Source organism: Choloepus didactylus, chromosome 22 (genome assembly GCF_015220235.1).
Source record: "Choloepus didactylus isolate mChoDid1 chromosome 22, mChoDid1.pri, whole genome shotgun sequence".
NCBI classification, from domain to species: domain Eukaryota; kingdom Metazoa; phylum Chordata; class Mammalia; order Pilosa; family Megalonychidae; genus Choloepus; species Choloepus didactylus.
The window spans coordinates 39784033-39809688 of NC_051328.1; the positions used below are offsets into that span (position 1 = coordinate 39784033).

General features: G+C 40.0%; 1 protein-coding gene across 1 annotated transcript in view; it reads left to right on the forward strand.

The window, feature by feature from the left end:
• The window catches only part of USP10 (ubiquitin specific peptidase 10), a 96783-nt gene that overhangs the window by 59163 nt on the left and 11964 nt on the right, over window positions 1-25656 (forward strand). The window contains exons 5-13 of the mRNA XM_037815827.1: window positions 10150-10241; window positions 10756-10865; window positions 11275-11330; window positions 11557-11660; window positions 14238-14337; window positions 15559-15736; window positions 18612-18777; window positions 21835-21979; window positions 22710-22775. Of these exons, the coding sequence (XP_037671755.1) occupies window positions 10150-10241; window positions 10756-10865; window positions 11275-11330; window positions 11557-11660; window positions 14238-14337; window positions 15559-15736; window positions 18612-18777; window positions 21835-21979; window positions 22710-22775 (1017 nt within the window). The remainder of the gene's footprint in view (window positions 1-10149; window positions 10242-10755; window positions 10866-11274; window positions 11331-11556; window positions 11661-14237; window positions 14338-15558; window positions 15737-18611; window positions 18778-21834; window positions 21980-22709; window positions 22776-25656) is intronic.

Below are 25656 nucleotides of genomic sequence, written 5' to 3' on the forward strand. Positions count from 1 at the left end.
AATCATTCTGATCATAGTCCTATGGTACTTTGAGTGTGGTTTGAAACATAATTTGTGATATTCTGCATGTTAAAATTTAATTGTTAATCTGCATTATAAAAATACTGGTGAAAGTAGGGGACTTGTAGTTACTTGAGTTAGCAAAGGGGAGAAAATTGCTATAAAAATCCAGGTAATTGTTTGAATTGGTATATTGTATCCCTTCTCCCCCAGGCAGAGTAAATCCTATGTTTATTTGATTAAGCCAGTTATAAAGATGGTTTAATTATCTGAGCAGAAGTGTAAGACTTTTTAAAATATTTCATTCTTTTAAGCCTGTTAATTGAATATAGTTGTTGATGGTTTGCAATATTACTTCCTTTAAAATAATGTGCTCCAACTGTCACACTAAGTAACTCCTGAGATCATAAGAGCTTAAAGTATTGTTTAGAATTTTCCCCTTTTGTCGTTTTCTCCTATTTAGGGATTTACTTTATAAAGATGATAAAATATATTCAGTTTGTTATAAATTAAATCTACTACCACACACACACACCCACACACCTCTTTAATTGATGTAATTTCAAGCATAGACCCACTTATTTTAAGCAGCATTTAACTGGTATGTTAAAGGATCTGTTGATGTGACTTGCATTAGCAGCCAACTGGTTTTACTGAGAAAATGCTTGTTATGTTTACTGTTACATTTAATAACTTTGGGAAAGCAGAAGAAGGGAACAGTTGGTGCATCAAAGTCAGTTCTTGTCTGAATTCTCAGAGTAATATCCCCAACTGGACGCCAAGTCCATTTATTTCTGATGCCACATTTCTGGATCATTTTTCCTGTCATTAAGTCTCTACTCAATAAGTGCTAACTAATTTTTATATGACTAAAGATGGAGTACAAATAATGGAGGTAAATCAACTGTTAAAGAACCGTAAGAATCATATGTAAGGCATTTTGAAGTGAAATACAACTGACACTGATTACTTGGAGATGGTTTATCTGTTGTTCTAGCATGTTCTTCTTCCACCTTCTCTGGTATGCTCATCTTCCTTCTTCTCTGTGTAGATTATTGAACATTTGTCCTCATTTACTGTTTCTTCCAAAGTGTAAACTCTTACTTAAGAAGGAGATGGAAAGAAAGACACCATAAACTGAAACTTGAAAGAAGTACCTTCCCTAAAAATCCAAGGAAGCATGAGCTTAAGCAGAGAAGGCCTCATGAGAGTTGGGAAGGGATATGCCTTTCAGTGAATGGTTTGCATTAGTCTGAGAGAGGGTATTTGCCATTTTTCAGTAGGAATAACTGAGCCAGGAAACTAGAAAATCTTAATTGCTTCTGTTTGAAAATGGTTGCAAAACATCAGGCATACCCATATTCAAGGAAAAGTATGACAGATACAAGTAATGCAGGGATTATCTGTGCTGTGGCCACCCTCCATTAGCACAGATAATCAAGAATTGACCATATGTGTGATATTTGAAATTAAACAGTCACCTTTTTGAAAATTCAGTTTTATTGAGATATATTCACAGACCATACAATCATCCACAATGTACAATCAGTTGTTCACAGTACCATTATATAGTTGTGCATTCATTACCACAATCAATTTTGAACATTTTCATTACCACACACACACGTAAGGAATAAGAATAAAAATTAAAGTAAAAAAGAACACCCAAAACATCCTATACTCCCATCCCTCCCTATTATTCATTTACTTTTTGTCCTCATTTTTCTGCTCATCTGTCCGTACACTGGTTAAAGGGAGTGGGAGCCACAAGGTTTTCATAATCACACAGGCACACAGTGTAAGCTATATAGTTATGCAGTCATCTTCAAGAATCAAGGCTACTGGGTTGCAGTTCAACACTTTCAGGTATTTCCTTCTAGCTATTCCAACACACTGAAACTTAAAGAGGGATTAATGCATAAGAATAACCTCCAGAATGACCTTTCAGCCTCCATAATGATCTCTCAGCTACTCAATTTTATTTTGTTTCTGTTCTCTTTTCCCCTTTTGGTCCAAGAAGGCTTTCTTCATCCCACGATGCCAGGGCCCAGCTCATTCCTACGAGTCATGTCCCATGTTTTATGGGTCATACGCTTTTGATGAACATTAAACTTTCCCTGGGCCTTTCCCAAAGGGAGATGTGTTATAACCGAAACCTAAACGGTATCATATGCTTTCAAATCACAAGTTAGGACTGTTTTGATTTTATGGTTTGTCTTTAAAAATGTGTGTCAGTATATTTTCATTTAAAGGGGCATAAATAATACTGGGCAAGGAGAGGGATTAGGCCAAATGTGCCCAAATGAGTCAGAATTCTGATGAAAGAGAATTTGTTAAGCCAAAGTCTTTGACAGATCTTAAAAAAAATTTAATTCTGTTCTATGAGGAAACTGAAGTATTGATCCAGTAATGCCATTTATTAGGAATTGTTAGTCCATATCTGTTTAATAGATGATTTCACACAGTGGTATTATGCCTAAAAAGTGTTGTTGGAAAGAGCAACATGATCATTACAACTTAGGTGTGCCCAGAAAAATGAATTTCCGTGTCCATTTTAAGTGTAAGTGAAAATGTATCATAATACTGACCTTTGTTGTTTTGGTGGTTTGTAAATCACACATATAATTTCCTCCCCTGGGAAACGGTTTCTCAAATATTTTGACTTTCCTCTTCAAACACGTAGAGTAGCAAAGGCAGTGATAATATTAAAAAGGTGCGGTACCCGTTTCCAGGAATCTGTACTTGTAGATCGAGAGTTCAGCCTGTATCAGATTCAATATGTATATTTCTTTGCTGATCTGTATATGCAATTATAGAAACTAAGTTGATACTCTTTCACTTAGGAAACGTAAGTTGATCTGTAGCTAATGGGTAGTAGTACACTTGGGTCACTGTCCTCCACCTAAAGTGTTGGGTAATGAAGAAATGAAAACACTTGGAGAATGTTCTGAAAGTTAGGAAGATGACAGAAAAGCAGGTCAACTATATCAGAATGCCAGTTATGGGCCAGTTACTGAGACTTAAGAATCTGTGAAATTTCCATACAATGCATTTTAATAGATTTTAAATAGTAATATGACCTCTAAATCCTAGTATTTATAATTTTAGGAAAACAAAATGTGATACATAAAATATGTGTAAGAATAACCATAGCTTCTGTTGACATAAAAGTTAATGATGCTGGTATTGCCTTTGAGTTTAGAAGTAGTTTCAATTGAATGGTTTGTGCCACTGGACTTCAGCTAGCTGTGTGTGTCTTCAGACAATAAGGCTATTAAGCAACTCAGTTTTCTTTGTATGTCAGTCATAAGAAAGTTTAACTTTAATTCACCCATTTAATGTTTGAGCTGTTACAAAAGCAAAGACACTTTAGATGGTGTGGAGTCATTCTTGCATTTTTGTCCCCTTCCATAAACATTGTTCCGGGCAGCCTCACGAGCTCCTCTGTGACCAGATAGGCCATCTTCCTAAAGTTGCTGTCCAAATGGATCCAAGTACAAAACTACACCAACAATGATGAAGGGAAAAGAAGGCCTCTTGGGAAGAAAGTTGAAATTATGACAGTCAACTTCTGATGATTTGCCCTAGAAGGTGAAATAGATAAACTGACAGCAGTGACTGGAATGCAGGTCATGTGTAAAGTTTCAACCTCAGAAATACCCTGCCTCCTTTGCCTTCCAGTCCTTAGTGGCCCCCCATTTTCTGCTTTGAATTCTCTCGACTGCTATGATTGTAGTGCTTATTGGACTTCCGGCTAGAAATGAAATAGTAAGTGGAAATGGTGAGGATGTTATAAAAGGAACTTAAATAAAGGAAGGAGTCATACTAGAAAATTGAATGGAGTGTTAATACTAGCTTGTCTAGAAATCATGAAGAATTGACTTCTCAATTGGAGCAATAGGATTATTCATTCTGCCTGAATTCACTTCAGAGATGGTGAGTGTTACAAGGAATTAGACATCTTTGCACAGTGCTCTTTCACTCCTGGGTAGAAGAGGAGGATCTCGTTGATGAACTTATCAAGTGTCATTGTCAGCTTCAGTTGTGGTTATTGAAATTAGTCAGGAGAAAAAAAGCTTACTATGTGTTATAAAATCGGACCTTTAACTTTTTTGGAAGTTTAGGTTTTAAGGAAAAATCGTAGACAATTAGGTATTGAATCATGATTCTTTTATTTCCTTTCAGTCTTTTCTTTCTTTTGGAATGGAACTCAATTACTATGTATTTGCAAAGTGTTCAAAACTTAATTTTAAGGAATTTACGCTAACTTAATTCTTGGAATTGTGAAAATTGTTGGCTTTCTCAGTCTCTTGCATAGAAGATCTGCGGTGTCTGCGATGAGCCCTGCCCCTCCTGCCAGGTGTTTCCTACACACTGCCCCAATGCTCTCCATAGCTGCGCATGGTGCGGCTCATTATGTCTGTGCTGCAGCTGAGGCATCGGTGGCTCTGCTTCGGTGGGCTCTGGTGCAGGTGGCAGCGTGAACCAAGTGGCAGCGCCTGGGTTTGGACCCGAGTCCTTCTGGTTTGTGTGCCTGGGCTCTTGCCCTGACTGTGCTGCTCCATGCTCTAGGCTTTCCAAATGGGGGCCACGAAACTGGACCTTCAAAGTCCATCGAGTCATTTCTAAGAAACATCAATGCAGCCACCTGCTGTTGGCAGCACATTTGTGTGGAATGAGGACTTCTATATGCCACGCTCTCTCTGGGTGAATGAGTGCTGCGTGCTTTGCCTCGAAGGCCAAGGAATAAGTTAAGAAAGGAAAAGATGATTCATATTAGCAGAAGGAAAGAATCGTTTGTAGAAGGATGTGGGGAAAGGAGGCTAGGAGGAGACCTGATGCAGCCATTAGGGATGACAAAGAAGGACATTAAGTCCTGTTACCCTGGACGGAGGACTCTCGTGCAGTTGGCAGCAAGGGGCTGTTGTCTCTAAGGAGCTTCCTGTCTGGGCAGGGAGACAAGCACCACTCACACAGGGGAGGCGGTGGTGCCTGCTGCTGTGGGCCCCACTGCTGGGAATCTCGATGCCCTCAGGGCAGGGACTTTTCAGTCATTCTTTCTTTGAGGGTAAGATTTAGGATCATCAGAAGATACCAACCACAGAATGATAAGTGTATTGTAGTTTATGGAAGGTATGCTAGAAAGAAAATTTTTCTGGAATATATAACAAAATCATTAAGAAAAATCTAGTTTGTTCAATCTCTTGTCTTTGTTTGTCTTTGAAGCTCTACATTTAATAATATTATACCAGAGAGCTCTTTCGAAGAATTTTAAATGCTTGAAAAGATGTTAGTTCATTACATTCTTTAGTAAATACAGCAGGTGTCCTTTTGTTCTTCGCTTTTGTAGATATGTCTACCTGGAATGTTCTGTTACTTGCAGCTGTTAAACTAACCACTAGGTGATGCTCAAAGACTTGAACATAATGTTATGGAAGGTAACCAGTGAAACAGCTTTTTACTTTCCTGCTCCTCAAAATAAGCAAATCGCAAGTAATGGCCAGAATTTGGCATTGATTTGAGGGAACAGTTGCTGTAGAAAAGGTTTCTGTTCACTGATACTCACTGCTTCCCAAATAATTAATGGAAAGAAGAAAAAGCTTATAGTCAATTTTTTTTTTATTAGAGAAGTTGTGGATTTACAGAACACTCATGCTTAAAATACAGGATTTCTTTACAGCATCCCAGACACTCGGTGTTGGAGTAAATCATTTGCTAAATTGATGATAGCACATTTTTATAATTATACATTTTTATAATTGTATTTTTATAATTGTACTATTAAGTTCATGATTTAACTTGGGGCTTACTGTGTACTGTAGTTCCATGGATTTTTTTTTTATTTTATTTTATTCTGTTAACATATGTAATTGAACATTTCCCCTTTAATCATATTCAGATATGTATTTCAGTGCTGTTAATTGCATTTACAACATTGTGTTATCGTCACCACCATCCATTACCAAAGCATTTCCATCATTCCAAATAGGAACCTTGTACATTTTAAGCCCCTCCCCTGCCCTCCCCTTCCCTCCTCTTTCGTGGAAACATATGTATTAAAGGTTTCCCATCTTCCCAAATGGAAACCCATTAGACATGAACTCCCCATTTCCCCTGTCCCCTGCCCCTGACAACCTATACTCTACCCTCTGTCTTTGTGAGTTCGCATATTGTCCAATATTTCTTTGTAGATAGTTACTATGGGGCTTAAATTTAACATCCTAAATCTATAACAATCTTGTTTCTTTGATGCCAACATAACTTGGATAGTATACACACACTATGTTCCTATACCCCTCCGTCCCCCCACCTTTATGTAGTTTTTGTCACAGCTTCCATGTTTATACGTTACAAGTCCAAAACTATTGATTTATTACTACATTTTATGCATTTGCTTTTTAGATCCTGTAGGAAGTAAAAAATAGAGTTACAAACCAAAAATGCAACAGTACTGGCATTTGTATTTACCCCTATAATTACTCTCACCAGAGATCTTTATTTCTTCATGTGGCTTCAGTCTGTTGTCTGTTATCCTTTCCTTTCACCCTGTATGGCTCTATCATTTCTTGTAGGGCCAGTCTGTTGGTGATGAGCTCCCTCAGCTTTTGTTTATCTAGGAATGTCTTAATCTCGCCCTCATTTTTGAAAGACAGTTTTGCCAGATGTAGAATTCTTGGTTGGCAATTTTTTCTTTCAGTGCTTTAAATATGTCATCCCACTAGCTGCTTGCCTCATGGTTTCTAGTGGGAAATGGGCACTTAATCATATTGAGGCTCCCTTGTATGTCACACCCTGCTTCCCTCTTGTAGCTTTCAGGATTCTTTGTTTATCTTTGGCATGTGATAGTTTGCTTGTACTATGTCACAGTGTGGGTCTTTTGGGTTTATCCTGCTTGGAGTTCGTTGAGCATCTTGGATGTAAATATTCATGTCTTTCGTTAAGTTTGGGAAGTTTTCAGCCTTTATGTCTTAGAATATTTCCCCTGCCTCGTTCTCTCTCTCTCCTGGGCCTCCCACAATGTGTATATTGGTACACTTGATGGTGTCCCACAGGTTTCTCAGGGTCTTTTCACTTTTCTTCTTTCTTTCTTTTCTGGTCCTCAGTTTGGATGATTTCAATTGTCTTGTATTCAGGTTCACTAATTCTTCTGCTAGCTCCAATCTGCTGTTGCAACCCACAAGGGAATTTTTAACTTCCTTGACTGTGGTCTTCAGCTCTGTTTGGTTCCTTTTCATAATTTCGACCTCTCTATTGATGTTATTTTGTTATTATCTCTCATTTCCCTGATATCCTTTAGTCCTTTGTTCATGTTTTCCTTCAGCTCTTTGAGCACATTTGGGACCGTTTTTTAAAAGTCATTGGTGTGTTCCAGGTCTGCTCCTCCTTGTTGATGTTTTAATTATTTCCTTTGCCTGGGCCATCACTTCCTGTTGTTTTTTTTTTTTTTTTGTAAGTTTTGTAATATGCTTTTGAAACCTGGACATTTTGTTAGTTTACTGTGTTATTGCTGAAATTCAGACTCTGAGGTGTCTGTTCCTTAAGGTTATATCCAGCTAATAATGTTATGACAGAACTTTCCTTGAGTGTCAGGAGCTAATACACAGGCACGTGCGTGCATGCACACACACACAGAAGAAAAGAAAACACCCAGTCATTGCAGATTGATCTGTGCTAGTACTTTCCTTCAGAGCTTATACGTACAATGAGTTTAGAGAACAGCTACAGGCCAAAGTTTAGGGCCCTTCCTGGTCTTCTCCAGGCATTCCTCTTGTCTTGGGCTACATGTGTATGTGGCCATAAGAATTCCCCCATTTACACAGTTTGGAATGTCCCCTCTTCCCCCAAAAATGGTTTCTTCATGGTTCCAGGCACTGCACTGCACTGTATGTCCTAGAGCCAGCAATCCCTTGCTGCAGGCAGCATGACTCGACTGCTCTCCTACAGTGTTGTGTAGGAGACTTTACCTGCAAGGCAAGTTCTGGGATGGTGAGCCTGTGACGAATGTCCTGCTTCAGTCCTTTAGGCTGCCACCAGAGAGACTGGGCCTGATATACATGCTCCATTAGGTGCATGAGGGTTACTCTGCTCTTTCCAGAACCGAGTCTGGGGATCCTCACTGGGAGCAGAAGTTGGCAGGATGCTAGGAGTGCCTACTGCTTTCAAGTGGCCTTGTTTCTAGATTAAGCCATTGCCCTGCCACTGCAGTCCTTTAACTGCTTTCTGAAGTTTTGAGAAAGATGTTGCTGCCAGTTCTTGCTGGTTGTTCAAAGTTTCTGTGGGGGGATGTAGCCCGGGAGCTTCTACTCTGCCATATTAATTGGGGTGGGGCCTCCCACTCCTTCAATTTTTGGACCATCTATAAACATGTTTTTGAGCCTGTTAAATTGACACAGAAGGGATGTTTGAAATAGATCTGATCAGTTTATTTTTGTTTCGCTTGAGTGTGCTGAACTTCAGCTCATCTCTTCAGGTCCCGTCCTCACCTCCATCTGCACCTTCGCTCCTTCCCCCACCCTAGAAGACTTTGCCTCCTCTATCATTAAGGAAATTGAGGCTGCTATTTCATTTCTCCTCCCCATAAACTTTGATATGCCTGCCCTTGCTCCTGCCCCCCAGACCTCCAGCAGGAGCGTGTGACACTTGCTATCTCTGCTCACTCACACTCACTCCTTGGTGCACTGGAAGCTGGCTCTCCCCACCAGGAAGGGACGCTGCCTCGTCCTGCTAGGGCACCATTCTGGGCTCTTCTCGGCTTGCGCCTTGGACCTGGCCAGTCCTGAGGGCTCCAATTCTGACCATGCTCCACTGGCTGTGTGCCATGTCAGAATGTACGGTCCCAGCCCTGAACGGCAGAGGTCTGCGTCTGCAAGAGTGCACACGTTACCTGCTGGCCTGCGAGTCTACATTTGCACTGGAGGTGTCTGGGTACCTACTATCAGCGTGGATCACACAAGGATGTCTGTGTGCGTGTTGAGATTTGAATTTTGCAGATTAATTTTGTTTTACTAGTGCTTAAGTCTGGGACCTCCCAGTACAACGGTTAGAAAAGAAAGCCGCCTTTGCTTTGAGTGAATCCTTGTGTGGATGTTGGCATCAGATGTATTCCTACTTAGTTTTCCTTTTCTCGGACACTATCTAAAAGTAAAGAGAAGGCAGCATAGTATGGTCAAAAGATTGTGGATTTCAGGCCCTGGCCATGCTCCCTGACACCTGTGTGGTCATAGGCAAGCTGTGTCACCTTTCTGAGTCTCCATTTCCTTATATTGGTAAACTGGAGATAGTGATACTAGCTTTGGGTTACTAAGGGTTAAGCGTCCACTACTTAACATTGGTAAATTAAAAGCACATACTTAAGGGTAGAAGGTGTCCAGAACGTTAAGGTCCATAGTGGGACTCGGGGAGCCCTTGTCTTGTCCAGAGTTGCTGGTGGTGGACTGGATGGAGATGGTGCCCCCATCCCCTTAAGATGCACAGAAGACTGTCAGAGGTGAACCTAAGGTTAAGAAATCCAGGTTGCCTCTAAACGGGAAGAGGGAATTGCAGTGTAGAAATCAGAGCCCAAATGGGACTTCTCTTGGAAAAACAGTTTAATTAGTAGGGGACACTGGTACCAAAGAGGAGCGGAGGAGGTTTTCTCACTGAACAGTCATCAGACACTCCCTGTGATGTGTTGGGGCTGCTGTTGGGTTGCTGGGGATTCAGGGATGAACGAAACTGGGTTCTGTATGTGAGTGTCTTCACAGCTGGTGGCTGAGGGCCTGCACTGTCAGTGAGTGTGCCCAGCTGGCAGTATTGAAGGGGAAAGCCTGAACCTTTTAAATCTGTTTGCTACCACAGATAAGTAGTGTGTGTTTTAACATTCTTTATTTCTCATTAAAATAGATCATTCTTGTGTTTCCTAGTTATAGTCCCACAAGAAGATAAATTTTGGTGTTTGAAGAAAAAATATTTATTTGAAAGAAATGTTTTAATCATTAAATAATGCACCTGATGTTGAACTAAATGAAGGTTTAACAGTATGCTTTTTCTTTGAATATGTGCCTTATTGAAGGGATTTTTAACTCTCTCCTGAGTAGAAAATAAGAATTGATTTGAATATTATTCTCTAGATGTCATTAATTTCTGAAATCTACCTCTTCAATCTTTCAGAATTACTGGAGAATGTGACTCTAATACATAAACCCGTGTCATTGCAACCTCGCGGGCTGATCAATAAAGGCAACTGGTGCTACATCAATGCTGTATCCTTCGCCGGCTCGCTGCAGTCGTCTCTTCCTCGGGGCTTTGGCTCAGTCCAGCTTCCATGGGGCCTCCGACCCAAATGTTGAATCCAAAAACTTGGTTCCCTATCTGTTCTGCCTACCTTGCATATAAACAGGGTCCTGACCAAAAAGAAAAAAAAAATTGTTGACCTGTGAATGACAGAACCAGGCAAGTTGTGTTCTCACTAGGATCGTCCCAGGCAATAGGGCAGAGTGGTAATGATTTGTAACTGGAAATTTTGTTTTTATTTATTTGATCATGTTCGTTGAACCAAGTTCTTATATATAAACTAATGATTGCACAGTGAATCCTTCTGTGGATAAGGCAGTTATCCTAGTGAATATTTGGTTGATTCCTTTTTGTGTTTACATGTCTAAGTAGTTCAGTGTCCTTGGTTTATTTAGTTTTATATGCTCTTGTGTGTAATGTGCCTTTAAGAAGTTTGGTGTGTCAGTTTCGTTTCCTTTACGCTTTCTTACTGCCGATATTTAGACGCTGCAGGCATTGGTTGCTTGCCCTCCGATGTATCACCTGATGAAGTTCATTCCTCTGTATTCAAAAGCACAACGGCCTTGTACATCAACCCCCATGATAGATAGCTTGTAAGTAAGGTGCTTAAAGACGTGTTCAGGGGTGGTTTTTCCTGCTGATAATTAGAATTTGAATCATTTAGCAAAATTCTTGGTTTCTTGTGAATGGATCCTACAATTTAAAAAAAATAGATAATTCATAATTTTAAGTGGACATTAACCAGAAATGGAATTGGAACATTGGGTATCTATTTTTTATATTTGATGGAAAACATCTCATTGTTTTCCATCACTTAAAATATATTCAAAACTTCTATAGAAAAGATTTAAGAACACGTTAGCTATTATAGTATTGGTTACCTAAAGTCTGCTGTATTATTGCTGATTAGTATTATGCTTAGCCATCAAGCATCTTTAGTAAAAGTATGTCTTTTAAAAAATGCACTATTTAGTGTTGTGTTTTTTTTCTTTTCACATTTAGTGTTCGGCTAATGAATGAGTTTACTAACATGCCAGTACCTCCAAAACCTAGACAAGGTGAGTGAAAGGATCCCTGAGGCCATTACATTTTAGGAGTCGTGGAGTCAGATGACTGGGTTGCTAAATTCAATCTTGTTGGGGAGAAAAATGCTTTTTTAAATACAGGTTGCTACACCTCTGCTGTTCTCAACTATTCTAGGGGCAAAAGTTTTGTTGATTTTTGCTTTTTGTCATTTAAGAGTACATTTTAATGATGAAAGTCTGTGTCCTGTTTCCGTTGCAGTTCTTGGGGATAAAATCATGAGGGACATCCGCCCTGGAGCCGCCTTTGAACCCACATATATTTATAGACTCCTGACAGTTATCAAGTCGAGCCTGTCTGAAAAGGTTTGGGACCACTCTGTTGTAGCTTGTACAGTGTTGCCTTTGGCTCCAGCCTTCCAGTTAGCTGCTGCTTTATGGGCTGCGATGTGTTGGGTGTTGAGGGTAGATCGAGGCTGCTTCTGGAGTCAGCTGCTCGGGTGAAGGTAAAGAGTATGATGCTGATAAATCATCGTAACCTGCGCTCACACGCACCACATACGCTGCACATCAGGTGCTGTTCTGGGTACTTTACATCTGTTAACTTACTTAACCCTATAAGTAAGTATGATCTTCTCCTTTTATGACTGAGAAAAGTGAAGTCATTGTCTGAGGTCACACAGATAGTAGATGGCAGAGCCTGGCTCTGAACCACTACATGGCACCACCTTTCAGGTAGAGCGGAGCATCGGATCTGGTATAGTGGCAAGACTCAGAAGAGAGTCGGCCTTCGTCATGCTTCTAGGCTTTAATAGCCACTCGATGCTATCAACTCTTTTACCTAGACTTGTATATGTCTCTGTGTGTTTTGTTATGGTAACATATATATATATAAAACATAAACATTGCCATTTTAACCACTTTTAAGTGCACAATTCAGTGGCATTATTTACATTTATCATGTGTCACCATCAATACCATTACCAAAACATGTTCATCACCCAAAGCAGAAACTACCCATTAAGCAGTAACTTCCCACTTTCTCCTCCCTGCTTTGACCCAGATATGTCTTATAATGTATTTGGCTACTAAAGGCCTGGGACCAGGCAAGGAGCCCAGGGGTCTTGTACAAGGCCCTGACTGCTGTTGAGAGTGAATCTGGGGTGCCATTAGCATGGTTGACTCTAGCATTTCTTTCCTTCCTGATGGACTCTTTGATGAACCAGTATAAACAGTTGAAATGATGCTTAGGGAGGTTTTTTAGACAGAAAAATAGTTGAGAAAATTCCACTAAAACTGAGTAAAATGTATTAAAGCTCCATTGCTTTGAGAAGAGTGAATGTTGTCCAGGGCAGTGAACGGGATACCACCAGTGTAGAATTTTAAACTTTTTAAATGCTATAATGCAGCTTTTGGTGTTGGCTCAGACCTTTTACTTCCCAAATAATGGGAAATGTACAGAGTGTTAGGGATGCAGGACCAAGTGTTCTCTGCCCTCAAAGAACTCAGTGTCCAATGGGGGGACTGGATATGTGATCCAAGTAAACAGGCAACTAGAGAAGTGCTAAGATACACACATGCTGAGGAGGTGGAGGGAGAGAGGATGCTCAGGAGACAAAAGAGTCTTTTCAGAGTTAAATTAATATTGGATGTGTCAGGAGTCCAAGACCACCCTCAGGTTCAGTGACTCGCTAGAAGGACTCATAGGATGCAGAAGTTGTTATACTCAATGGTTATGGTTTATTACAATGAAAATATACAAAGCAAAATCAGTAAAGGGAAAAGGCACATGAGGTAGAGTCTGGGGGAAAAAAGGAGCAAGCTTCCAAGAATCTTTTCCTGGTAAAGACACACAGAACGTGTTTATTGCCTCCAGCAACAAGTTGTGACAACGCATATGAAATGTTGCCAGCCAGTCAAACTTGTTAGAGACTCAGTGCCCAGGGTTTTTATTGGGGACCAGTCATGTAGACTCCAAGGAAAGCAGGTGTTTAGCATAAGCCATATTTTCCCCCAAATCCAAGTTCCCAGAAACCAGCAAGGGCCAACTTGGAAGCAGGCTTTCTGAAGGAGAGCAATCTCATACCTGCTTTGTTAGCTCTTTTCTACAGTTGGACCTTAATGGTTTCTGCCCTTGTCCACCCATCCCTACCTAAAGCTGGGAATGCAGAGTAAACTCACCCCAAACAGCTGCTGTCCGTAGCTACACTTCTGTCTGGAGAAAAGAAACCAACTCGCATGCAATCCCTCTTACCCAGAGACCTCAAGTTGAAAAATTTGCAGATCCTTGGGATAAATAGTTATGCTTCAAAACATGAAATGTGAGTCATATAATCAAACTAGACCAGTGTGGGATTATGAAACTGAATATGCAGCAATACTTTGTCATTTATCTAGGAGTGGTTTTGCTGGTGTGTGTGTATGTGTGTGTAGATGAAAACTTCAGCTAAATCTTTGAATCAGTAGCTTTCAAGTATAATGTGAGATCTTTCCCTTGTAGATGCCTATCATCACCAGTAGAAGGACTGTGAATTTCCCAGTTCATAGTGTGATGGTAGCCCCAGGGCTGGGCAGCAAGGCCACCCTGGATAGCTAGCTCTACTACTTCATTTCAACAAAGAAGCAATCTTTGAGTAACCTTTTTAAATTATAAAGATAATGATGTATTTATTGTAGAAATTTTCAAAAATACAGAATAGATAAGAAAATAAATAAGACAATGTAAGTTCCCATTAGTTCCACTTCCTAGAAATAAACTGTTTAATTGGTTTGTTTGTTTTGGGGTTTCAGCTAGCTCAAGAAGAAAAGTGATTTTTTTGAGGAACCACTTTACATTAAATTTTCTGGAAATTTAAGAGGAAGCATAGTTTAAATATGTAGGTCCCTTTTACTCTTTGGAACAGTAATACATTAAAATTAATGTGCTCATTTTGACCTTTTCAGGGCCGACAAGAAGATGCTGAGGAATACTTAGGCTTTATTCTAAATGGACTTCACGAGGAGATGTTGAACTTGAAGAAACTTCTCTCCCCAGATAATGAAAGTAGGTTGTGGGCTCTTTGCTACAAAATTGCATGAGAACATTTTCCAACAAATGTTGTATGCTCACATATTAAATTGCTTTGTTCCCCCAACAATCATTTGCGCTTCAGAAATCACTTATTCACTTATTAAGGTAACTCTAGTTATTTTTACATTGCCACTTATATGCCGCTGAGAATGTTATATTTGGGTAAACCGAAGCTTATCTGGAACCTCTGCTCCTTTTTTTTCTTCAGCTTTTGATTAGGGAAATGATCAAGCATATACAGAAAAGTCAAGAAAATAGTTTGATGAATACCTGTATAAGTATGAGAGTCTGCAGCTGCTAACATGTTGTCATGTCACACACACACACAACTCTGTGTACACATTTTCTGCCTGAATGATTGAATATTAAGTTGGAGAAAACAGGATAATTCATCTCTAAATGATAAGCACATGTCTCCTAAGGATAAGGATGTTCTCTCACACAACCACAAGTCCCTTATCAAACTGAGAACACTTCACAGTAATTACAGAATAATATCTACTTTCCAGTCCATCTTCAGATTTCTCCAGTTGTCCCAAGAATGTCTTTCGTAGCAGTTTATTCAAATAAGAATTCAATAAAGTTGCCCCTGTCGTGTTTGATTGCTGTGACTCTTAATCTAGAATACATCCTGATTTTATTGTGGTATTTTTTTTTTGGATTTTTTTTTTTTAATCATTGTAGCTTTCAAGCATATGATTCAGTGGCATTAATTGCATTCACATTGTTGTGCTACCATCACCACCATCCATTACTTAAAGCTTTTCTATCACCCCAAACACAAACTCTGTACCCGTAAGTATTTGCTTCCCGTCCCCCTTCCTCATCGTCCCTGCCCCCAGCCTCTAGTAACCTATAATCTACTTTCTGTCTGTGAATTTGCATATTCTCGTTTCTTCATCTAAGTGAAATCATACAGTATCTGTACTTTTGTGTCTGGCTTATTTCGCTCAATGTGACGTCTTCAAGGTTCATCCACGTAGTAGCTTGTATCAGAACTTCATGCCTTCCTATGGCTAAACAATATTCCATTGTATGAATATGCCACATTTTGTTTATCCACTCATTTGTTGATGGATGCTGACTTTATGTTTAAAACCATGAATTGACAGATGTATTTAGGTGGTTCATGTGGATTCTGTTTTGTTGTTTGCTGTTGTAACTAATAGGGTAATCAGACTCTGTGCTTTTCAGAGCTTACTGTTTCCAACGGACCCAAAAGCCCCTTGGTAAACGAAGATGAGCAGGAAGAACCAGGCGAAGGAAGCGAGGATGAGTGGGAGCAAGTGGGCCCCAGGAACAGGACCTCGGTCACTCGCCAGGCGGATTTTGTTCAGACCCCAATCACTGGCATTTTTGGTGGACACATCAGGTTTATGCTTTTCTGGAATAATTTAACATTTGTCTTTTTCAGGATTAGCCATTTTGCTAAGGGGGGAAGGTGTGAGACTTGTCCTAAGAAATTTGAAGTCAGTGGATTGCCTTGACACCTCCCTGCCTGTTCTTTTCTTGTGCTTCTAATGCTTCTCTTGCTCAGCCTCCCCACGATGGCATTTCTGCAGGCCTGCATGCCACAGCGGGCTCCTCGCCCCTCACCCCACTAACATGTACGCTTCCTCTGTCTAGCTGGTCACAGCTGGATGATAAGACAAAAGCATAGTTACTGAAATAGTTGGTAAGAGAAGAAATTCATGAACCTAGATGGGTTCCAGGGGGATTTTAGACACCATAATCAAGTGAAGCTAAAAATGAGCCTGGAGGGAGATTTTTTTTTTTTTTTGGGGGGGGGGGATGGGGGGTAATGGTGGTGTAAAAGTCAATTTTTTATTTCAAACATTTCAACTTATGTATCTGATGGTATGAGATTTATAAGCAAAAGAAAATACATTTAAAAATAATGGCCAACAGTCACAGCAAGTTGGAAAACACTGGATAGGAGAGAAATGGGAGAAACTAGGAACACTTCATTTTCATTTGAAAAAGCACCCATATAAAATCAACCCTATCACTTGATTTCTTGGATAGAAATAAGGCCAGAATGTTTTTTTGAGGGAGATATTTTTAAATGAAGGAGAAAACATTACGTGGGCTGCAATACTTGGGAGCCTGACTTAGGAACAGTTCCCTTAAACCAGCTGCGTTTTGGTGATTCATGAGCTCCTTTTAAAAGGTTTTTATTTAGAGCATTTCAGTACTGTTGTGATAGGGAATTCAATAAAACTTGTACTGTCTCCAGAGTTTCCACCTCAGAAGTACTAAGCGGACCTCATGACAGCATGGCTCCTCTCTGAAGGCCTCTCAGCATAACCTGCAAGGGTGGCATTTTAGGGAGACTCTTAGCATATTGTTTGTCCCAAATGCTGTGTAATCGAAAGAATTAATACCCTTTTAAAGGCATCACGAGTAAAGTCAGTCTCCATCTCTGGTCTCAAACAGCTTAGATTGAGCAGTTTTGACAGGCTAGTAGAAACTCAGAAACTTTGTACTGGCTCACTCAGAAGCTAGTTACTGGTCCTGTGTAGGACTGGATTAAGAAGCCACTCAAACAGCCATGTGACCATGGCAGGTCATTTCTGTATTCCTTGCTGTAAGCTGGATCCACAGGCCCCTTTGGATTCTGGAGGTGCTCCAGGTCAGCTCTGTGGTTAGGTGTGGTCTGGGGAGCAGGCGGAGCCTGCCTGCTGCTGCAGCCCCTGCCAGAACTTATTTTTGCCAGCTAGGTTTCCTTGGGCTGGCCTGATGGCAGAGGAAAGCAGAACCAAGGACCCAGGGTGGCTGTGCTCTTAGCTGTTCACTAAACCGGCAACCTTGGTGGTAGGATTTTGGGGGCATTCAGGAGGTGGGAGAGAGGCAATAAAGGAAAAACTCAAATGTGTAAAATGAGAGCACAATTTTTGTGCATCTCAAAATTGCAAGGCCTCAGGTGGCCAACACCACCCAAAGATGCCAGATTTGTCTAAGAATAACCAATGGAAAGAAAAACAGAATCCACCTTGGGGAACTTGCTAGCTTTGCTTGAATGGCTCTATTGGAGCTGTTAGCCTTGGCCTCTGTGGGGGTCGTTGTGTTGAAATTGGTCATTTATGTTTCTATTTGAAAAGCAATAAAGCAAAGATCAGGAATTTGCTGTTATAATTTAGGAGGTTCTTCTTTTCTGTTTATTGTAGCCATCACTAAACTTGATTCTTTATTCAGAACAATTGAAAGATTTCTTCTAAACTTCATATTTCCCAGTGTTTTTTTCAAATTTCCCCAGAAAGACCAGCAACTTTTCCTTTTTTTTCCTTTGAATTAAGAGAGCCACTTCTTGGTTTAATTACAGGTTTTCCCCACAATTCTTCTTTAGAACCAAGGGAATGGCCATAGCTTAAGTCTTTATGCTCAAAAGGTATGTGGAGATAATTTGTAATAACCTGTGCTGGGAAAGGAACACATGTAAATTAAACCCTGAACTGAAAAGCTTTTAGCTTTTTAGCTTTTCACTGCATCTGTTTTATAAAGGCTGAATACCTATCCACACCCACTTTATTCTGCTTAAACTAGGTCAGTGAGACTGCAGAAACAGAACCCCTGTTGAACTGCTAGAATGTTTCCTTGCTTGGGCTAAATGGGAGAGAGTCTGAACACAAAATTTTCACTCAGTTAAACTTAGAAAAAGAAAAATGAAATAAAAAGCCAGCTAAGTAAACAAGGTTGAATTGGTACCTTTCTTCTTGGAAAGGTGATAGCCTTTTTTTCCTGGAATGTTAACTTGTTTTTATTTAAATTATATCCACCCCCCCACCCCCTCTTTTTTTTTTTTTTTGTAGACCATTTTTATATGGGGAAAATATCATTAAAAATATTCAACTCAGGATGTCCTCTGTTTTACAAGAACAGGCTTTGCCACTTTAAGAAGGTAGAAAGTCTGAGCATTTTGAGGCTGTAGCAAGAGTCACATTTATTAACTAGGACATTGAGTAATAGTGTGGATTGGAGGATGAAATGTGTTTTCTTCCAAAGCACTTGAGTTGGGAAAACTTATCAGCTGGTGGATTTAATTGCTAGCAACACATAGGAGGTGGTATGCAGCAGGATTATTTTTATATGGAGTACATATATTCTTGGCATTTCTGTTCTAGTCTTCTCAAAGTGATAGCAAATGATCTTATTTTCAGTGTTTATTTCTCTTCTCTTATTGGTTAATCTTAAGGGAAAGCAGGTAGGAGTGGTCTCTTAAATTTTTTGTTTTTGTTTTCAATTCTTAGGTCTGTGGTTTACCAGCAGAGTTCAAAAGAATCAGCCACTTTGCAGCCATTTTTCACACTGCAGTTGGATATCCAGTCTGACAAGATACGTACAGTCCAGGATGCATTGGAAAGCTTAGTGGCAAGAGAATCTGTCCAAGGTTATACCACAAAAACCAAGCAAGAGGTATATTCACAGTTGATCTTAACTTTATGCTGAGGCACTCTGGTGAGGTGGTAAGAACCCAGAATCAGGAATCAGGAGAAATGGGTTTGAGTTCTGCCTCTTAAATCAGTTGCTTAACTTTATTGGACTGAAAGTTTCCACATTTTTAGAATGAAATGGTTGAAAAAGAAGATCCCAACAGCTTCTTTTAGCTCTAAATCCATGTACTGTAAGCTTATGATCTCCTTTTGGATTATTTATTCTGAGCTACATATAATCTTCTGGCAATTTAATCATGATACCACAAAATTAATATCACCTGTAACAAAGACTGAGTAGCTGATTTACATTCCTATCATAGACCACTGTTTTTATTAGAATTCTTAAGATATAAAAAGAGATTTTCAGTACATTTGCTTTACATTTGATTGTAGATCTTTAAGGACATTGAAAAATGTAAAGTAATTGTTCTGATGCCTAGTACTCTTTGATTTGATATGAAAAAGATGAAATCTTTCTATCTGCATGATTCAGAGAATAACAGATTATATCTTAGTGGTGTACTTTTGTAGATTAGAATTTGGGCCCTGGCAGCTGAATCGGGCGGGATAGGCAGTGGTTTTCACATGCAGTGAGAGCCGAACGGCTATTGGCTATCTAAATGTGCCAGCTTATGTCTGTTTTCTTCTCTGCAGTAGAAAACAACTTCTGTGTTATACATTGCAGATTATGCCAGTAAATTCATAAAAATGAGTTAGGGATGGTGGTGAGTGCAGGCTGGTTGTGGACCATATTTATGGGACAGTATATAGTGTTCCTGTGAAGCTTTATTTAAATACTAGGGCAGTATATGATGTCTATAAGCTACTATTTCCAGTTGAAATAAGTTGTCCCAATTTAGAAGTGTGGCCACATTGTGTGACTGAGATAGCCCTATTGTTGTCTTGTGGCTGGTGCTGCAATAAAGAGGAGCAGAAGTGGGACATGGAGACCTTGAATATATCTGGTTGTCTCCTTCTTTGGATTAGTCAAGCCAGAGACCCTTAGGGTGTCTGTGCCATATTTTCAGACTTGCTCAGTCATGGGCAATCTCATTTAAAAAAGGGGGAAAAGGTGCTAGGAGTCAGAGGCAGAAGTTGGCAGTTGGCTTAAGTGAATAAGCTAAGAGTCTGATAGTAGAACTCAGTGGAAGAGGTAGATAGTGGCTGTTTGTTTTAGGGAGGTGGCTAGTGTGGCTAAGTCTGTGTATTTGGCTGTGAGTGACTGTCAGCTTGGCGTTTCTGTGGTAGCTGTGAGTCTCCAGAGATGCAATGACCGTTCCCGGCAGCTGTTGTCACTATTCTTGCTCTCTCTTCTTTCAGCCAAACAGTGGGGGTCTTTAGCCACTTACCCGGCCGGGGAAATTTTTCATCCTCTCCCTAGGCTACCTCAGGAAAGACCTTTCATGATGTATCTCTTCTCTTTTGTTCCTGCTGCGATTAAATGTCGATTTTGGGATGGAGGAGAGGGTTGAGACACAGAGGTAGTTGCTGGCCTACCTGTGGTTAGAGAGTAGTGAGGAAAGGATGATTTATCCTAAATGGCAGGTTTCAAGTAAGGCTTCAAGAAAGAGCTGACATTTTGGTGGAGCCTTGAAGTATGAAAAAGAACTCAGCTAACTGTGATGAGTGGTGAGAGTGCTATTAGGTAAGGGTGAGAACACTTGAAAAAGGAGATGTTTGAGGAAGGAAGATTTTGGCCAGCTTGTATGGCTTTACCTATAAAAAGCAAATAACATACTTTCTTGAATATGATTCTTTTTTCATTTACATTTTAAAATACTCAGAGTAATTTTATTATATTTTTGGGTCAGAGTCTGGGAACACATGAAGATCCTTGAGAAACTATGATATAAAATACTTGCTATGTACAGAAGGTTTGGTTTTGTTGGGTGATTAGAGAGTGTACCTCAGTGGGGAAACCCAAAACACATATAAAAATTTCAGATTAACCATTTAATGAATTGACAAAAAGTTTTAAAGCCAGAATCCTAGATCATTTGCATGGAAAAGCCTCCCATAGATAATTTAATCCAACTCTCAATTTGCCAGTGAGAAAGCTATCTTGTGGTCAAGAAAGCTATCTTGTAGTCGTTATCTCTGGTTTTAACTGTTGAGCTGTGTTCGCACTTCTTATTGGTTCACAAATACCTGTCGGATGCACTAGAGTGTAGAGACCCGAAGGGACCAGGAGGAAGACTGAGGCTCCTGCCCGCTGGGGTCTGAGCCCAGGTGGGAAGACAGGCAGGGATCTGAAACCTCAGGTGCAAGCACCGTAGATGACTCAGATTGCTGTCAGAAAGCTTAATGCTTTCCAGATACCTTCAACCAGATATGAAAGTAGTTCTCTGAAAGTTTTTTATTTTGTGTATGCGGCTGTCTTTTGGATTGTTGCTTTAAAAATTATTTCTAGAAAAAGTATTCTCCAAAGATATACAAGAAGCATCAGAGTTTGTAAGTAAATGAAGGGATTAAGTGTTGTTTGTAAAGCTGAGTTTTAATAAAAATAGAACAAAAACCTGGCTTTATTTAAAACCATAGTCTTTAGATCCATGAAAGTTCTTCAGGGGCATGTTAAATTGATAAAACCAAAATAGTTCTTAAACTAATGGTTAGAATAAATTGTTTTAGGGTTATTTAAAACATCTAATTCAAGAAACACATTGGCATCAGTTTTATAAATTCAACGAGTGTTATTTAAAAATCAGGCAGGTTAATATATACATAATTCAAGTTGCTACTAAGTCAGCTTTTTTAATTTTTTTGCCACCGAACAAAGGTTCTTAGCTTGGATGGGCCTCTGGGAGCCAAGGGAGGCCCTGCAATTGTGTTTCTGGGCATATGTATATTTTTCTACAATGAGTGTCAGTGCGTTTGTTAGAGTCTCAAAGGATTCTTGCTGCAGAAAAGGTTGAGAACCACCATGTGGAACTGGCAGGGGTTGGTTCTCTGAGGGCAGTGTTTGCATGCAAGGTGGAGATGGAGCCTGCTGCTCGTAGTAAGACAGGGGTGGTGTGTCCTTGTGTGCTTTGTGTCATAGGTTGAGATAAGTCGAAGAGTGACTCTGGAAAAACTCCCTCCTGTTCTTGTCCTACACCTTAAACGATTTGTCTATGAGAAGACTGGTGGATGTCAGAAGCTTATCAAAAATATCGAATATCCTGTGGACTTGGAAATTAGTAAAGGTAATATATAAGGCAAAAACCATCTATGGGACAGTATTTCCACTAATCAGTGAGCTTAACACTTTAACATTTGCTCTGTAATTTGTAGAAAAGAAATGACCTAAGTGGGGACAAGTGGACCTGGCTTGGTTGGTCGTGGGGTGGGGAGTGGAGAAGGATGTGATAACGGCTGCCCAGGACAGCATGTCCTCAGCTGAACAGCTCCCAGCTGAAGTGGCTCTTCTCCAAAGATGGAAGCTGCATGCATTTAGGAACGGGAGGAATCCCCACCAGCCTTTGACAGCTCTTAGGCTAGTATGTCTTTGAAGAAATCCTCTGTTAATGTATTGCAATCTCTCTCACATGTAAAATGTTTTAATTCTAAGGGTTTTCTAGGCTGTTTTGTTGGTTTTTAGTTTTTTGTTTTTTGTTTTTAAGTGGACAGCCTTTTCTTTTCTTTTTTTTAGAGCCTCTGTCTTTAAGGGGTTTCCAGTGTGAGCTTAACATGTTTGGTGTACTGCTCCTATTTCTGTGAAGGATAGGTTCTGATTATTTGATAGTGTTGCAGAGCAGAGCTGATTTCCCACATGGTTCAATTTCTGTGCAGATAAAGAGGTGGAGTTTTGTTTTGTTTTCCTGGTCTGCTGGGCAGTTTCCTTGAGTGGAGACTGTTGTGTCCCTTGCTTCTGTTACTATGGTCCTTTCTGCAAGTGCTTTTATAATTTGCAGCTGTTGATATTTTATTTTTCAGAACTGCTTTCTCCAGGGGTTAAAAATAAGAATTTTAAATGCCACCGAACCTACAGGCTCTTTGCAGGTAAGTAAGCTTGTACAACATTACTTTCTTTATAAAACAATGATAAAATGCTTTATGTCCAGGTACAGTTTTGCCAGATACCACTTATCAGAGAATAGGTTACTCTCATGGAATGCCTGTGGTCTTTTTCTGTTAAGAAACCCATGACTCAGAAAATCATTTGAGAAAGTGTGCTTTCCCTGAAATAATAGTATTTGGAATTTGACAGAATGTCATCTTGGCCCTGAGCTGAGCCCATAGGACCTAGCTCAAGGTGAACATTTCTGCCTTGGAGTCTTAATAGGAGGGGTGAGTTTTATGCCACCAGGTGGGCAGTTGTGGTTCCTGCAGGGTGATGGTTGCCATGGAGTTGCTGTGGCAGGTAGTCAGCCCAGCTCGGCTAGGGAGAAGGCATCTCAGGCTGGTGTTCCGTGGTCCCTCCTCTGCCCCTGGTGTGCATGGGGAGGCACATCCCTGCTCCCCACACTTCGTATTTAAAAGTCTCTTTTATCCCTTGGCTTACAGCTTCCTGTAAGAGTGAGTTTTCTTCTGCACCTTATGTCCTTCTTTCTCTTTTCTTTTCTCCCTTCTTTTTAGCCTGAGCCTGTGTTCCTTTGGGTCTTTATATCTCTCTTGGTTGTTGCCATTTGTTTGCTTTTCTGACTATTTTCATAAGAATTTTCTGGTTTCTCTATCTTTTGTCTTTTTGTGTTGACTTTGGTGAGCCCCTTTCCATTTTAAAAATAACACTACAATTTTTTTCCATTCCATGTTTATTTATTTATCAGATATTTATCAAGCCTTGTTATTGGATACCCAATATATAAATTATCTCATTTATTCCTTACATCTCACCCTGAGAGATAAGTGATGTTATCCTCATTTTATAAAAGAATAAACTCAAAAAGAAAAATTCACCAAATATCTTTGCGACCTGTAGTGGCAGAGCAGGGTTTCACACTCTGCTCTACCCTCAGTCTACTCCAAGGTTTTCAGAAGTTTGGCCACTAGTCAGGGGTGGGGCTAGTGTGCTCCAATACAAGGTCACTCAAGCAGGTGTTTTTGGCCCCATCTTCTCTCTTTTCTACCATGGACTATTCCTTTTGACTATCTCTTTTCCCCCTGGGCAGCTGACCATGGCCCTTTGGCACCTGCTGGGACCCCGTCCCCAACCAGGGGGCTCCAGGTGCCTCACTCTGGTGGGTGTCTTCAGCCCTGTCCTCTCCTGGCCCAGATGTTCTGGGACTTGGGTTGATTCTCAGGCTCTGCAGCTGCCTGGCCCAGAGCAGAGGAGGACCAGGGTCCCACCTGGCTCCCTGCAGCTTAACACTGAGGTCCCAGTGGGAGGCGCGGTGCTGCTGGCAGTCTCACTGCATGTCTCCCCACTGGAGCACTGAAGGGGGCAAAGTTTGATGAGCAAGGGCAGAGTTTAGGAATTCATTTTAAGTGGACAATTCTTTGACATTACGTACATCGGTAATACTGTGTAACTATCAACTTTCTGGGCTCTTTACCATTGCAAACCAAAACTCGTACGCATTTAGCAATGACTCCCCATTCCCCTCTCCCCCAACCCCTGATAACCACTATTCTGCTTTCTTTCTCTATGAATAATATCCTTATCCTAAATATTTCATATGCGAGAAATCATACAGTGTTTGTCCTCCTGTGTCTCGCTTATTTCACTCAACGTGATGTCTTCAAGGCTCATTCATGTAGCATGTACCAACACCTCACTACTTTTTATGGGTAAATAATATTCCATTGTATGAATATAGCACAATTTTTTATTCATTCATCTGTTGATGGGTATTTGGGTTGCTTCCACCTTTTGGGTTATAGTGAATAATGCTGCGATGAATATTGCTATACAAGTATCTGTCCGAGTCTCTGCTTTCAAAAGCTGTATACCTAGGAGTGGAATTGTTGGGTCACGTGGTAATTCTATGTTTAACTTTCTGAGGCACCACCAGACTGTTTTCCACAGCGGCGTTGCCATTTTACATCCCCACCAGCAATGTACTAGCATTCCTGCTTCTCCATATCCTTGCCAATATTTTTGTTATTTTCAGATATTTTAATGATAGCCATCCTAGTGGGTGTGAAGTGGTGTCTTATAGTTTTCACTTGCATTTCTTTAATAGCTAATGGTGTTATCTTTTTTTTTTTTTTTAATAAACATAAAAGGTTTTATTCTTATGTACAAGGAAGTGTGGAGGTACTTATCGGTCATTAAATTTGTCATTACGGATCTAGTCTTCTTTGGTCTTCTCTTTTACCATTCTTACCCTGTGACTTTTCTCCTCTCAGACTTAAGATATTTGCTGGCATTCCAGGCAGAAGAAGGAAAAGACAAGGCAAAAGCCGCCTTCCTGCAGGGTTACCCTACTTTTTGTTTTGTTTGTTTTGTTAATGCCCCTTTTTTTGAGATATATTCACACAGCATAGAAACCATCCGAAGTAAACAATCACTGGTTCACAGTATCATCACATAGTTGTGCATACAACCCCATGATCAAATTGAGAACGTTTTCATTACTCCAGAAAAAGAAATAAAAATAAAAAAGAAAACTAATCCTCCCATGTGCCCTGTCCCCCTGTATTATTGACCTATAGTATTGGTGTAGTATGTTTGTTATTGTTGATGAAAGAGTATTAAAATATTACCGTTAACTATAGTCCATAGTTTGCAATAGGTGCATTTTCCTCCATATGCCCCTCTATTATTTTTTTTTAATCTTCATTTTATTGAGATATATTCACATACCACGCAGTCATACAAAACAAATCGTACATTCGATTGTTCACAGTACCATTACATAGTTGTACATTCATCACCTAAATCAATCCCTGACACCTTCATTAGCACACACACAAAAATAATAAGAATAATAATTAAAGT